General features: G+C 44.4%; 1 protein-coding gene across 1 annotated transcript in view; it reads left to right on the top strand.

Moving 5' to 3' along the window:
* The window catches only part of DIP2B (disco interacting protein 2 homolog B), a 324,894-nt gene that overhangs the window by 160,670 nt on the left and 147,165 nt on the right, over positions 1-17,059 (top strand). The window contains exon 3 of the mRNA XM_075333901.1: positions 16,336-16,464. Within this exon, the coding sequence (XP_075190016.1) occupies positions 16,336-16,464 (129 nt within the window). The remainder of the gene's footprint in view (positions 1-16,335; positions 16,465-17,059) is intronic.

Below are 17,059 nucleotides of genomic sequence, written 5' to 3'. Positions count from 1 at the left end.
GCTTCTGCAAGAACGTTAAATGATCTCGAAGTGTTTGTGCTTCAGGTTGATGAATAGCCTGTCATAGCAATAAGTATGTAAAGGCTGTTCTATTAATTTGCATATAATCAATATATAGAGCCTAGTTGTCCAATCAGATATGACCGAATCTTTTAAAATTCACCAGATTAGGCAAATTTTTCCAATTCACGGATACTCCGCCCTGAAAAGATGTGTACAACACTGAGGTTTCCTAGGAATGTAACCATCCCCTTGTCAGTCTCTTTAAAGGGAACCGGTCACCATTTTTTTCACTATTAAAATAAAAGTATCACCTTCTGCAACTCCTGGGCTGCATTCTATGAAGGTGCACCTTGTTGCATGCTATTCATAGGCAGTGCTGGCTCCCCCACTCTATAATGTTCTATGAAGGTGCACCTCTGTGCCCTGACTCGACTTGCAGACCCCAAAAAGAACTTTATAAAATATGACCGCCATGTATGCCAATTACCTGATTTAGTCTGATGGGCGTCCTCTTTTTCGGCTCCTGAAACCCCCCCCCCCTCTCCACCCCCCATGGCCGCTCTACGTTGTCCTCCTTTCTTGATTGACACCTCCGTCACCATCCTCGTTGCCATTTTAAATCTTGCGTCTGTGCAGAGTCATGTCGGCTCGCGCAGGCGCAGTTCGCTCTGCTATATCACTGGCAGAGCAGAAAACATAGTTGCCCTCACGTGTACCAGTGAGCTGTTTGCGCATGCACAAGATTGTGGTGGACGCTTTGCATGGTGTCACTGCGTCATCCTCGTACCCGACCTATTGCTCGTGCCTGCGCAGTTAGCTCACCAGCGCGCGCGAGGGCAACTGTTTTCTGCTCTGCCCGCGATATGGCAGAGCGAACTGTGCCTGCGCGAGCGGACATGACTCTGCACAGGCGTGAGATTTGAAAGGGCAATGTGGATAACAGAGGCGTCGTACACATCAATCAAGAAAGGACGACGGTGAACAGCGGCAGGAGGGGGACAAGAGCAGAAAACGAGGATGCCCATCTGACTAGATCAGGTAATTGGCATACGTGGCGGTCAAATTTTATAAAATTATTTTTGGGGTCTGCAAGGGGAGTCCGCGAACAAAGTTGACCTTCATAGAATGCAGCCCAGGAGCTGCAGAAGGTGATACTTTTAGTTTAATAGTGAAAAAACTGGTGACAGGTTCCCTTTTAACACAAGCAGTCTTAGTAATGTCAAATGATGTCAAAATGATAACCTGTTAGTAACAATATCGCATACTGACACACACTTCATAATTTAAAAAAAAATTGCATAGTCCAAAAATGTATCAATCTCAGTCATTTGTGATCAGGCAGGCTGATTGTTGTAAAACACTAATGCAATCTGACAGTGTCACTGTCAGAGTTAACCTCATACTGCAGACGAGTGATGGGCTATATACTACATAGTGCCAAAGGCTTCTTATTGATTCTGTTGCCGAAGGTGAAGGAAGCCAACTGTGACCCCTGGTGGTACTACTGTCCGTACGACTGGTGCCAGTAGTTTGGGTGCTTCTACTGCTGCTAGTGGCTTCTACATTCTTTGCTGTGGTATCATTTGTTTCTTTAACTCTACCCCATCCACAGACAATGCCACTTTTTCTTTCACTTACATTTTATACTACACTTTTGACAATCTTTTCTACCCCAGTTATTCAAACCTTGTCATAAAAGACCTATTAAATGCAATTTTGGTAGGTATATGTACACAAAGCAAAATGTGTCAGCAGACTGCAGTGTCGGTGTGGAGTGTGCAGTTGTCAAATTGGAGTAATAAACTGGCTGCATGTATCCGGCACGGTCCGTGTGATCTCAGCCAGGTACCGTATATTTGACTTATGACAGAACGCCTGTGTGTGTGTTCGAAACACGTTGCTATTACCTGTACCTTGGCTCTGCCATTTTAATCTATGGCATAAAGTTTGAAGAAATATTAGGAGCTGGAAGGTTTATTTATTTATTTCTTTACCCACATGGAGTCACGCAGCTTCCTTCCCCGCTCCATGCACGCTGACAGCCAATGTTCCAGGTGAGCTGGTTTCCCTACCTTACTTGTCAGTAGTTCACAGGAAGTACGTCATCATGACAGTTCGAGGGGTCATCAGCTGACCCCGGCTATTATAGCAATTTTTCTGGGCCCCACAATCCCACCATGGCGGTAGAGAAGCCATGCTCCCCACCAGTGCGTTAAATCCCACTGTGAAAGATTGACAGCGTGATTTAGCTAGTGAACAGGCGCGGATGGATCTCCAGTCTAAATTTGACTGATGGGCATAAAGGGAACCTGTCAGGTGCAATATGCACCCAGAACCACAAACAGTTCTGGGTCCATATTGCTGATCCCTGCCTAATAATCCCTGTATACACTAGCATAGATGGAGATCTCTAGAAAAAGTATTTCTAAAGATCTTATATGATATGCTAATGAGTGGGGGAACTAGTCCCCTGGGCGTTAGTTCTCCTGGCTAGTTGGCTCCAGTAGCATGTTAGTATACTCCTGTGAGCGTGCTAACATGCTAATGAAATGTGCAGCATCATAGGATGATGTCACTCACCTCTCCGCCGCCATCGCCGTTAGACACTGGATTTCGTCTGACCCCGGAGTTTGAGTCATGTGCACTACTTCAGTTTGAAGCCAGGACGCGCACACCCGGCTTCATAGTGCGCATGATTAAACTCCGGGATGATGCGCACTGAGCCGAAATCCAGTGTTGGACGGCGATGGCGGCGGAGAGGTGAGTGAGATCATCCTCTGACGCTGCACATTCATTAGCATGTTAGCACACCCACAGGGACATACTAACATGCTTCTGGGGCCGACTATCCAGGGAACTAACGCCCAGGGGACCAGTCCCCTCGCTCATTAGCATATAATGAAGGATCTTTAGAAATACTTTTTCTAAAGATCCCTTTTATCTATGCTAGTGTATACAGGGACAGTTAAGGTGGCTTTACACACTGCAACATCGCAAACGACATCGCTGTAACGTCACCGGTTTTGTGACGTTACAGCGACCTCCCCAGTGACATTGCAGTGTGTGAAACCTATCAACGACCTGGCCCCTGCTGTGAAGTTGTGATCGCTACAAATCGTTCAGGACCATTCCTAGGTCCTTTGTTTCCCGCTGTGCAGCATGCATCGCTAGAAAGTTTCAGTGTGTAAGGGCTGGTTCACACTAAGCGACAGCGACAACGAGGTCGCTGTTACGTCACCATTTTCTGTGACGTAACAGCGACCTTGTAAGTCGCTGTTATGATCGCTGCTTAGCTGTCAAACACAGCAGACGCAGCAGCGATCATAACCGCGAGAGCAGGGAGCCGCGCACACTGCTTAGCGCTGGCTCCTTGCTCTCCTAGCTACAGTACACATCGGGTTAATTAACCCGATGTGTACTGCAGCTACATGTGCAGAGAGCAGGGAGCCGCGCACACTGCTTAGCGCTGGCTCCTTGCTCTCCTAGCTACAGTACACATAGGGTTAATTAACCCGATGTGTACTGCAGCTACATGTGCAGAGAGCCGGAGCCGGCAGCACAGGTAGCGTGAGAGCGGCGGAGGCTGGTAACTAAGGTAAATATCGGGTAACCACCTTGGTTACCCGATGTTTACCCTGGTTACAGCTTACCGCAGGCTGCCAGATGCCGGCTCCTGCTCCCTGCTCGCTTCATTTCGTCGCTTTCTCGCTGTCACACACAGCGATCTGTGTGTCACAGCGGGAGAGCGCCTTTGAAGAAAACGAACCAGGGCTGTGTGTAACGAGCAGCGATCTCGCAGCAGGGGCCAGATCGCTGCTCATTGTCACACACAGCGAGATCGCTAATGAGGTCACTGTTGCGTCACCAAAACCGTGCCGTAGCAGCGATTTCGGTAGCGATCTCGCTATGTGTGAAGCACCCCTAAAGGGGACTTTACAGCGACTTCCCTTTCAAATAGCAGCTTTGACACGTCCGCAACAACCAGCTAGGTCGCTCTGCAGGTCCGGATCGCTGTTGCGTCGTTTGCCAGGTTTGCCTGTTTGACAGCTCACCAGAGACTTTGTAGCGATCCCGGCTAGGTTGAGATCGCAGGTTGGATCGCTAGAAAGTCTCAGTGTGTAATCCCAGCTTTAAGGTCCAGTCACACTAAGCAACTTACCAGCGATCCCAACAACGATAGGGATCGCTGGTAAGTTGCTAGGAGGTTGCTGGTGAGATGTCACACTGCGACGCTCCAGCGATCCCACCAGCAACCTGACTTGGCAGGGATCGCTGGAGCGTCGCTACACGAGTTGCTGGTAAGCTCACCAGCAACCAGTGACCAGCCCCCAGCGCCGCGTGGAAGATGCTGCGCTTGGTAACTAAGGTAAATATCGGGTAACCAACCCGATATTTACCTTGGTTACCAGCGCACGGAGATACACGTGCAGAGAGCAGGGAGCAGCGCACACCGCTTAGCGCTGGCTCCCTGCTCTCCTAGTTACAGTACACATGGGGTTAATTAACCCGATGTGTCCTGCAGCTACATGTGCACAGAGCAGGAGCCGGCACTGACAGTGAGAGCGGCGGAGGCTGGTAACGAAGGTAAATATCGGGTAACAGAGGACAGGGCTTCTTGGTTACCCGATGTTTACTGTGGTTACCAGCCTCCGCAGAAGCCGGCTCCTGCTGCCTGCACATTTAGTTGTTGCTGTCTCGCTGTCACACACAGCGATCTGTGCTTCACAGCAGGACAGCAACAACTAAAAAATGGCCCAGGACATTCAGCAACAACCAACGACCTCACAGCAGGGGCCAGGTTGTTGCTGGATGTCACACACAGCAACATCGCTAGCAATGTCACAAAAGTTGTTCGTTAGCAGCGATGTTGCTTAGTGTGACGGGGCCTTTAGGCAGGGATTAGCAATATACACCCAGAACTGCTCGTGGATTAAAGGCGTGGTCTGGGCCGCTGACAAAAGTCTGCAGAGTTGTGAATCCTTTTATACAGTCTGATATTGCCTCTTTGTTGGCTGCACTATGGGGATACCCACAGTGTATCATCTGTGGTCACGTCAGCTTTCTATGATCTGTGACTAATGCAATTCTTTGCAATGGGAAAACGGCCATTTTGGGGGTGATTAGTTCAAATCGCCAATTGTTCGCATTCACCAGGACCTGCAAATTACATACAATTACTCTCGAGTTCAATATGCTTTGAATCTAGTCAATCATCTCTAATACCAACACAAAGCTTGGAGCAAGAAGCCTCGACCAGTTCTTTCCATCATTTCGTCGACTTTATAATCGTTTTTGTTAGGAGTTAAAAATTTTGAAATCGATTAATCTACAATGTCCCCTTGCAACAGTGAGGAAGGTGAGTGACGGCTGCTGCTATGGACATGAAAGACATGGCTTTGAGGTGGTTTCTTCCCCAGGGGCACAGATCCCAATCTGTCTCCAAATATCAACCGTAGATCTCAGATCAACCCTCAAGGAAATTCCTTTAAGGATTATTCATCTTTCCGTAACTTAATGGCGTGGGTTGTGTCCTTCTGCACCTTTTCAAGGTGTATCCTTCACTAGATTTCTAAGTACAAACTGCATTCAGTATTAAATAGGTCTCGTAGTGCTGATGAGGCTGGTGTACTTACTCTTAAAATCCATGTCAGAATGGCTGCATAATCCCTTTTCAAAGTTTGTAAATTGCTTTTATTGAAGTGAGGATTTTAAGAGTCCTCCTCCAGCTGGACTCCTAAAATGCTAATCCTAATAGCAAGGAAATATTCTTAGCCATGCTGACTTTAAAAAGTAGGTACTAAAGCCTGCTAAATCTGTTTGATATTTTTTTGTGACACATCCCCTAATATTTTATTTTCCTGGGTAAGCAACCCTGTAATGCCCCTTTTAGATATTCCAATTCGGGTGCCTGGCGGTTAAGTGCACCAGTCCACGCTTTGGTGTTGCATGCTCCGCACCTCCCTCCTTTTTGATTGACAGAAGCAGCTTGTGTGGAGAGAGCTTATATCAGCGCTGTCCATCAATACCTGTGAGAATAACGGAGCGCTATCCCGCGCCACACTGCCCGGGGTACACTGCACCAAGTCCCCTAATTAACATATTCGAGCAAACTACATTTTCTAGAGAACAGAGGAAGTGGCTAGAAAAGTAAAGGGGTGGTGGTGTTTTGCTTTCTTTTCTTTTTAGGGTCTGTATCCTCCTACACGGCCACAGGCTGACTTTAAGATGCCTATTTGGGGTGACAGAGTCCGTTTAAGTACTTGGTAACAGGATGTCCCGAGAAACACCATGTGACATGCCCCCCCCCTCCCCCCACGATTTACCACTTCCTCTAAGGCCTCTTTCACATATCAGTTTTTTTCCAACACTCACAATCCGTTTTCTTGACTGATTGACGGATCTGTCGCAGATTGTAGCTAAACGGATCCATTTTTCGACGGATTCGACTAGCTGGGGGCTAAATAATAAATTGGAGCATGCTCCGTTAAAAAAAAATGGAATCCGTTGCCGGATTCAGTCATTTGACGGATGACGACGAATCCTACGCCCATAGGCTTCCATTCTACTAAACCACGGACGGCGACGTACTTGTCGCTGTCCGTTTTATCGATTTACACAAAAAACGTTACTGGACCGTCGTCTCCGTCTTACGGACACGAACGACAGATGAAATGTGAGGGCATCCGTTGCAATCTGTTTCTAACACAAGTCGATGAGAAAAAATGGATCCAGCAGCATCTGTCGCCGGATCCGTTTTTTTCAAAATTTGATATATTTTGACTGATTGCAAAAAACTGATGTGTGAAAGGGGCCTAAGTGGTTTATTTTTTTTACATTCTCTGCCTTGAACAGTCAGGACCAATAGTTAAGACTAGTTTGACACTTGCGTTGTGCGGCATACGTCGCATTGCGTTGTGTGACGGATGTAACGGATGCATTGCATATAGTGGCACAACTGATGCGACGGATCCTGCAAAACAACGAAATCCGTTGTAGCTTTTTTTCAGCAATTTACTCAACTGAGCATGCGCAGCTGTGTAAAGACAGATCAGTCACAGGAATCCGTCAAATGACGGATTCCGCCAGATTCCGCCACCATAGGCTTCCATTATAAAAAATGATGGACACCGACGGAATCCAGCACATTGTGTTTTTTTGACGCTCTGGGAAGCGCAGAAAAACGCTACATGCTGCGTTCTTTCCGCCTGGCAGATGCAACGCAGCGTCGGCCGTCGGATACAATGCAAGGCCATCCGTCGCAATGCGTCGTCCATACAAGTCTATGGGAAACAGCGCACATCCGTTAACAGATTGCGCTGTTTCCCAAAGCGGCGGATTGCGACGGCTGCCAAACAATGCAAGTGTGAAAGTACCCTAAGAATTTGACACAAAGTTTAATTTTCACAACGTTTGCGGCTCCAGTGTTCTTAGCGTTTATTAATCTGATGTTACTACGGTAGACATGTTTTTAAACCTTTTAAATTATAAATAGATCAGTTTTTTGTAAACAATCAATATCACCCTATCAGCTGGCAATCAACTTCTGGGCCAAATCCTGGCTGTGGCTGCAGTTTGTCTCTGTCTAAAAGCCTTTGTGACCACCACTGTATTCATTTATTAGTGATCTGACTGTAGAGCCACAAGGCAAAGCGGCAAATTACTTTATTAAGGCTGCTTTCACACATCTGTTTTTTTGCCGTGCGGCACAATACGGCGCTCTGAAGAAAAAAACGCAACCGTTTTGGTTTTTTTTGTTTTTTTGCCACTAGTTGCGTTTTTTCCTGCATAGACTTGCATTAGCGCTGTATTGTGCCTCATGGCCTTGCGTTGCGTCCGTTTTTTGCCGGATGCGGCATATTTAGTCCATGTGGCAGCTGGATGGAACGTTGCCTGGCACGTCTTTATGTGCGGCGAAAAAAAACGCACAAAAAGATGTGGCGCGATTCACAATGCAAGCCTAGGGACGCCGGATGCGGTTTTATGTACTGCGCATGCTCACTATCAAGCCGCATCCGTCAAAAACCGGACGGGTCGCATGGAAATACTTGTGCAACGGATCCGTTTTTTTCGCCACATCCGTTGCGTAGGTTTTTGAGCCGGATTGTGCCGCTCAGCACAAACCGGATGTGTGAAAGCAGCCTAAGCAGTGCAAACGGAGGAAATGCCTGTAGCTGGGGTTCCGGATGATCTGAAGTAGCACCTCAGGGTCGAGCACGTCTTGTGTATTGATCAACACACAGGGCTGCGGGAGGAAGTCGATGTGCCGTGTACAGTTACATTCTAGCACTTCCCCAAACAGCCAGTGTCAAATAACTTCTCACAGAGGAACACGCATAGAAGGATGATCCGAGAGGTGCGGCAAAAGGAAGCAAAAGGTCAGTCTCCAAAATGTGTCATTAAAAAAAAATCAACCCATTACTGCACAGTATCTGCACATTGTGCTGCTTCAATTGTGCTCGGGTGAAAAGCGTCATCCAGAGTGGTCCGCTCTGACATACAGACAAGGCACTACGTATTTGGGAGTTTTTTGAGAGTGTAAAAAAAAAAGTGGAAACAGAAATGGAATATTCATGGGTCCAATGTAAATGTCATTTTTCTGTCTAGTTGTGGTCTCGCACTTCTCCTATTCCTGTCTGCAGGGTAGACTGCACATGACATGACTTTCTTGTACAAAATGTGTTACTCTTTTTTTTTTTTTTTTTTCTTTTTTTGCAAGTCAAATTCGGTAATGATTAGTGATAGGTGAACGTGCTCGTTACTCGGTCAAGCATTACCGTGCTCGGGTACTCGCGGAGCTCGGCCGATTATCATGGGTGCTTGGATGTTTTGTCTGTGAAACAACGAACACAAAGCACAGGTTAGCTTCACTGCATGATGTCTGCAGGCACCCCAGGGAGACCAAAGGGAACCTGTCAGGTCCAATATGCACCCAGAACCACGAGCAGTTCTGGGTGTATATTGCTAATCCCTTCCTCATATTGCTAATCCCTTCCTAACTGTCCCTGTATACACTCATATAGATAAAGAGATCTTTAGGAAAAGTATTTCTAAAGATCTTATATCATATGCTAATCAGCGAGGGGACTAGTCCCCTGGGCGTTAGTTCCCCAGCCAGTCAGCTCCATTAGCATGTTAGTACGCCCCCTGTGGGTGTGCTATCATTTGAATACGCAGCGTCAGAGGATGATCTCACTCACCACTCCACCGCTATCGCGTCCAACAGGGGATTTCGGCTCAGTGCACATGACTCCGGAGTTTGGGTCATGCGCACTATGAAGCCGGGTGTACGCGTCCTGGCTTCAAACTGAAGTAGTGCACATGACCCAAACTCCGGGGTCATGTACACTGAGCCAAAATCCAGCGTCAGATGCGATGGCGGCGGAGAGGTGAGTGATATCGTCCTGTGACGCTGCACATTCATTAGCATGTTAGGACACCCACCGGGACGTACTAACATGCTACTGGGGCCAACTAGTCAGGGGGAATAACGCTTAGGGGCCTAGTCCCCTCGCTCATTAGCATACGGTAAAAGATCTTTAAAAATACTTTTTCTAAAGATCTCTTTATCTATGCTAGTGTATACAGGGACGGTTAGGCAGGGATTAGCAATATGCACCCAGAACCGCTCGTGGTTCTGGGTGCATATTGGGCCTGACAGGTTCCCTTTAAGGCACAGTCCTCCCTCCAGCCGTAAATGCTCTGCTTATGGCTGGCTGTATGTCGGTGGAGACTCGAACTGCCCAATTATTGACTTTCCAAAATGCTCCTAACTTGCTTTGAGGTTGCCTGATCTTCTGACCAGCTTGCCCATCACTAGCAATGATTATATGTTCTATGTTCTTTATAAATAAATTTGCACCCACCAACTTAAATATATTTGATAATTTTTGTGATATTCCAATACAACATAGCAAGTATTTGTGAAATGTAAAGGAAATAATACATGGTTTTCTAAATATATATAAAAAAAATATATAAATCTGAAAATTGTGACTTGCATTTGTATTTATCTTCCCCCCATACTTTGTAGGACCACTGTTTGCTTCAATTACTGCTGTAATTCTTTTTGGGTATGTTACATTCTTCTTTGCAAACTATCTCTAGCTCAGTGAGATTGGATGGAGGCGTCTGTGAACAGCAATGTTCAAGTTTTGTCACAGATTCTCAATGGGGTTTAGGTCTGGACTGTGACTGGACCATTCACACCTGAATATGCTTTGATCTAATTCATCAATTGTAACTTTGGCAGTATGTTTAGGGTTGTTGTCCTATGGAAGGTGAACCTACACCCCAGCCTCAAGTCTCTTGCAGCCTTTAAGGGCGGCTTTGTACGTTGCGACATCGCACGTGCGATGTCGGTGGGGTCAAATCGAAAGTGACGCACATCCGGCGTCACTTTCGACATCATAGTGTGTAAATGCTAGATGATACGATGAACGAGCGCAAAAGCGTCGTTATCGTATCATCAGTGCATTCACTGACATTTCCATAATGCCGGTGCCGCGACAGGTACGATGCAGTTCCTCGTTCCTGCGGCAGCACACATCGCTGTGTATGAAGCCGCAGGAGCGAGGAACATCTCCTACCTGCCGCCGGCGGCTATACGGAAGGAAGGAGGTGGGCGGGATGTTTACATCCTGCTCATCTCCGTCCCTCTGCCGCTATTGGCCGCCTGCCGTGTGATGTCGCTATGACTCCGCACAACCCGCCCCCTTAGGATGGAGGCGGGACGCCGGCCAGAACGACGGTCGCAAAGCAGGTGAGTGCATGTGAAGCTGGTGTAGCGATAATTTTCGCTACGCCAGCTATCACAAGATATTGTACCTGCGACGGGGGCGGGGACTATCGCGTGCGACATCGCAGCATCGGCTTGCGATGTCGCAACGTGCAAAGCCCGCCTAAGAGTAAGTGCACACAATCGGCACACTCTGCATCCTGGGCGCAGTAAAGCAAGAGAAAAGGCGATCAATTGGTACACAAATATATTTTTATTATCAATGATTGCAAACAGGTGAAGGGATAAAGGACAAAAAGCGAATTTACATCACCACAGATGCAAGGTAACACTATATATATAGTATGAAAAATTAGCTGGCAAACAGTGCATAGAGAATATATATGTTAACCCCTGTTATTGTGCAACCATCCAAGAATTACCATAGTTAGATTTACTTGGTAGATATAGCATATAACCATGTCATTGTCACATCAATAACCTAGGGTCAACAATATGCATATCATACAAATGTGGATGATAATATACATATATTCATACCATTCAATACAGCTCTGTCTATATCGTGAGGTATTAATTTTTCTATGGTCAAACAGATTAATCATAAACCATATCCCAGTGTAACATACACATCACATGTGTCAGGGAATACTGCTTGCTCCATCAAAGGACCCAGCAATCACATATCAGATGTGCATACAAAAAATCACCATGGCAGATAGTGGAGTGCACATAAGACATCACCGTGCAAATATATACTAAATGGTAATGCGCATTACCATCACAGTGTTCACTATCCTCTAGGTAACGTAATATATGCTGGCTCGCGGTTAGCAGTGCACTTTATTTCTATCTTTGCACCATTGCATGAGTACCTTTTGATATATGGCTGTGTCTTCGGCACCTTTGTGTTATATGTACTGCAGTCTGACTGCGTCCTCGTTGGACATATAAGGATATATATTGGTCCCGTATCTGACTGAAATCATTTGCTGGAGTGCCTGTGAGACATCTGCTCTGACTGTATGGTGATAGGCTTCCTTGAGATATATCTCAATCAGTATGTATTTGTGTAGCGATTTTTCTTATGTACTCCTCCATGTGTTGTGGGGCCTATTTATACATAGACATGTGAACTCTGAGTTCCCTCGTATATGGCTTTTTGCAAACGCGACTTCATATGACTTGCTTTCAAAAATGTCTTTCTTCTTGCCACTCTTCAATAAAGGCCAGATTTGTGGAGTATACAACTTAATAGTTGTCCTGTAAATAGATTCCCACACATGAGCTGTGGATCTCTGCAGCTCTTGCAGGGGCGATCATGTGCTTCTTGGCTGCTTCTCTAATTAGTGCTCTCCTCTGTTGGTGTGTCAGTTTAGGTGGATGGCTATGTCTTAAGATTATGGCACAACTGCAACTGATGTATTGAACAGTGCTTGGTAGGTTGTTTAGAGCTTAGGTTATTTTTTTTATAACCTAACCCTACTTTACTCTTTCCCAGAACATTATCCCTGACCTGTCTGGTGTGTTCCTTGGATTTCATGATTGTTTGATCCCTAATGTTCTCAAACAAACCTCTGAGGTTTTCACAGAACATCTGTAGTTATACTGAGAATAAATTACATAGAGGTGGACTCGGTTTACTAATTAGGTGACTACTGGAGGCAATTGGTCACTTGGGATCTTATTTAGTGCTATCAGCTTACAGGGGCTTACAAATGCGCCTGACACTTTTTTCAGATTTATATTTAGAAAACCATGTATCACTTGCATTACACTTCACAAATACTTGCTACTTCGTGTTACCACATTATATCACATAAAATCCTAATAAAATACGTTTGTTTGTGGAGGCAACATGAAAAAGGGGGAAATATTTTAAGGGGTAGGAGTATAAAATATATAATATTTATTTATACACAACATACAAATTATTTATTTATTTTTTTTTTTTTCAATTTAATATTTCTGGTTTGCAGATCTTTTTTGTATACTTCTTTTGTGCATATTTTATGTAAATATGGCTTACATTAGACACATTACTTTACAGCACCCACATAGACCATACGTACCTGTAGTCAATACGATTCTCATTGTGTATATACTTGTCTAGGACTGTAATGAGCATACTATGTGACCTGTACAGGGGTTATTGTGCAGGGAGGGGGAGGAGGTAAGCTGTGACATCAGTTACCATAAATGGTGGATTCTCAATTTTCTATCAATATTATCCTGCCTGTGATGATGATGATGATGACTCCTAGAGAACTTGAAGTATCGGCATATTATGAGGATTTTAGCCTAGATATTGACTTGGATAATCTATAGAAACCAAATGTGCTGAACAAACCTTGATTTAGAAATCTAAATCTAATATTAACTAACCAGAATTAGTTTTCACTGTTACATTCTCATATTGTCTGTGCTCTTTACTGTGATCTTATGCATCATTTCAAATAGAGAATGGTAAGCATCGGCAGAATGAATGGGGCCGTGCCATCCTTGTATTGTATCGTGACCGACATTTGTGTTGGTAGTGGACGGAGGTTTTGTCCTGTCCCCAGCACCACCCTAATTCTTCTTGAAACCACCCATTTTATAAATCCTCTTTGGCTCAAACCTCAAAATCCTGGGGTTGATTCTGAAATTCGGGACTGCCCCCGCAGAATTAAAACAGTTATTTTTTATCCTTTTTCCCATGTCTTATGTCACCATAAGAATATATTCATGTCAGGCAGATGCACTGGGAGTTTTCCAACTTATAATAGTAACATTTTACTAAATCTGATGCAGACACTGTGCAAAGAATACAGAAATTGACCCAAGACTAAACACGAAACTTCTCAAAACAAAAACCCATGCACAAATAGTAACGTGGGGTATAATAATCTAGATAGATGACTAATGTTACTGAGAAACTAGAAGGTATGAAAAGAGCCCCACATTTCTCTCGAGTCTTGGCAACTTGGTGGATAAACACTCTATAGAAAGATTGATCTTGTGCAAGCCTAGATAGGTGCACTAGGGTCTTCTCCGCCGTTATATTGATAGTATCAAGCCATCAGGTTGCTGGTATTCCTTTTCACCTTGTTCCTTCTGTTCTTCCGACCATGATGTCCTCCTTCAGTGATTGGTCTGTTCATATGATGTGTCCAAAGTAGGCAAGTCATAGCTTGGTGATGGTTGCTTCAAGTGACATGTGTGGTTTGGTTTATATAAGTATAAAAAGCCAGTGCTTTAATAACTGCATTGAGGACACAACTACTAATACACCATGCATCCTATACAAGAAGACTGGTACATATATAACATGTACCTACACAATATAAGGGAAAACCTGTGCAAGTTGAGAATGTAGCATCAAAATAACTGCACATGTGGTAATGAAACCAGACCTGTGCCTGTACAATAGTAAATGAGGAAAAAATTCCTATGCAAATTAAAGTAGATGGGTGTTGTATGTGTCGTCCTCACCACAACGCACGTTTCGTCCTTCTTTTTAAGGGTGCCCTTTTCATGCCTTTTAGTTTCTCAGATATTGACCTAAGCTGCATTTTTAAATCCACAGAATGTAAATTATTGCTGGGAATTTCTACAGTGGAAGTTACTATTATAATGCAAAGCGTGAAATCTGCATCACAATCAATGACAAATCTGTCATGGATTTTTCTTCTTAGGATACATCTACAAGGATCATAGATTAAGTTATACAGTAGATGATACGTGAAGGAACATTACCCATCCGATATAACCATCTTTATGTTCCCATGGAGATTCCTACCCCACTCCCCACCTCCACCCCCGTGGATTGTCTTCTTTGCATATTATGACGAACTTAAGTAAAATCCTATATACAATATGTTCTCTTCTGTGGTGTAAATGGTTTTCACAGATGAGGGGTAGGCAGTGATGCATTGCAATATCTCCGCACTTTCCGATACCATACATCTAGGTAACGAGAGATGTGAAGCTATTTCCACTGCTCATTTATTATTAATGAGAGCCCGAGGCTCTTAAATAACGTACTGATTAATTAAAATGCCTGTCTGGTGAGCCTGCGATGGGGGAACATGTATGATGAATATGCGGTCAGTATCTATAAATTTATATATTAGGGCTATTTGTGATGTTAGTCTGTAATGTTGCCGGTTTTTATTTTGCCGTATATAGTTACAGATTGGGCTTTGGAAATTCCAATGAGGACAGATCGTCTGACGAGCTGTATGTTATAAGGCCATTAATAGCTATTTTAATCATTTTAATTATTCCAATTAATTTTAGACTTATGGCATCTGTTCTTTTTTATGTGATATTTCCTCTTCCGTGAAAAGAAGTGAAGCTTTTAGAAATTATTCCCCCAGAACTCCTTAAAGAGGTTGTCCACTACTTTTACATTGATGGCCTATCCTTGGGATTGGTCATCAATGTCTGATCGACCGGGGTCCAACACCTAGCACCCCCGCCAATCAGCTGCTATCAGTTACAGCGCCGACAACAGGCAGCCGAAAATGCTCAGTTCCGGAGCTGCTCCGTCTTACAATAGCGGCCACGACCGGGTACTACACATCCACCTCCTATTCAGATCAGTAGGAGGCGGATGTGCAGTACTTTTCCATGGCCAGTATCAGAAGATGGAGCAGCTCCAGAACTGAGCATATTCGACTGCCTGCTACCGCCGGGACCGAGAACAGCTGATCGGTGGTGTGTTGGACCCTGGCCGATCAAACATTGATGACTTATCCTAAAGATAGGCATTCAATGTAAAAGTAGTGGACAACCCATTTAAGAGGTGGTTAGCTTATTCTGCTGTCTCTATACAACAATTTGCCTTTGAGACCGTTCCTGTATAACATTGTCCACGATAGTCTCCTTGTTTAGCAGAAATGTTCTAGACGTAGGATTGATGGGAACCCAACCTCAAGAAACCCCCTGAGAACAAGGGATCCTAAAAACGGCCATATACCTTTTTGATAGCTGTTGGCCTAACATTCGTTTATATGACCGGTATTGCTCACAATCCACATGCCTTCTTGGCCTGACTGAGGAGGAAAGGGAAGTAAGCCACTATCAGACCCCTATGACTGAAGCTTTTCTCCTGTGAGAACAAAAGGATTGGTCTAGTTGTAATTTTAAACATCCAGCCCTTCTTTTTTGCTAACAGTGGGGAAAAGTCAGGACACTTTTTTGCACTTCAAGTGTTTGGTCGATCCCACCGTAACATTCGGATAAAGAAGACTTTCTTCCAACATGCATGGCCACATGTAGTCCACATTGTTCTGCTATCCATTTCTGTAGAAAATCTCTAAACACAATGAATCCCAATTCACCGTGACTCATAGGACCATTTCCAAAGAGTAGACTGTAAAGTAATTTGCACTATATTGGGTATATTGGGTATATGTTGCAAGATTGCCGACTAGTTCAACTTTTTGTAGTGAGATCAAATTGTGTGGAAAAAGGGATATATTGACTTCCTATTTTTCCAATTACTGTTTGTTTTTTGTTTTTTATCTTTTAACCACCTTAAATGGTTTGTGCTTTTCCCATATTTTGTCCTTTTATGAAATGTGTAAAATGAAAATGTTTCCCTTTTACAGCTGTTGACCCGGCCCTGCAGAAAGACCATCGAAACCAAACAAGTGGGTCACCGGCTGGTCCTGCACAATCGTCCTCCAAGTACCATAGAGCCAGATCGGGAGGAGCCAGAGATGAACGGTATCGCTCGGGTAAGAGATCCTGCTCTCGTTAGTATATACTGCGTTCAGTGGCACAGGAATCTTTATGGTTGCCTGAGTAGGTCTTTTGAATGGGTCAAAAATTTCCTTTTGTGCCAATAATTACTTTACTAAACCCTTGATACCACAAAGTGGCTCTACTGGCTGTTCCCCCTTTTTTTTTTTTTTCCTTTTTGCACTGTAGCCTGTGGTAGGACCACCACTGCTCCATGGGTTTATAGATCATTTATTGCAGAGTGAAGGCCTTTTGGATATAGTTGCTGCACAAGGAACTCATGGCACAACAAAGCCTGTTCCAAACCCTTCCCAGACTCCAGAAATGGGTCACCAGTCCGTTCTCCTGACTCTGAGGACGAGTCTGGTCTCCTTTCCTAATTAATTTCTCTACATGATTTTTCTTTTGGATAATGTCTAATTTCAATTAGAAGATCATTTATTTAGTGTCCTTTTCATAGTCAGATCTGTATTCATTTTTAGCTGTTTTATTACTTTGCAAGTTTCCTCTCTTCTTGAAGGATTTCTCTTCATGTATTATTTAGTGCTAGTTTTTCGATTCTACCGTTCTGCACGATTGTTTGCTCGCCTG

This window comes from Anomaloglossus baeobatrachus, chromosome 2 (genome assembly GCF_048569485.1).
Source record: "Anomaloglossus baeobatrachus isolate aAnoBae1 chromosome 2, aAnoBae1.hap1, whole genome shotgun sequence".
NCBI classification, from domain to species: Eukaryota; Metazoa; Chordata; class Amphibia; order Anura; family Aromobatidae; genus Anomaloglossus; species Anomaloglossus baeobatrachus.
The sequence above is the reverse complement of the archived record's forward strand: the minus strand, read 5'-3'. Positions and strand labels throughout refer to the sequence as shown.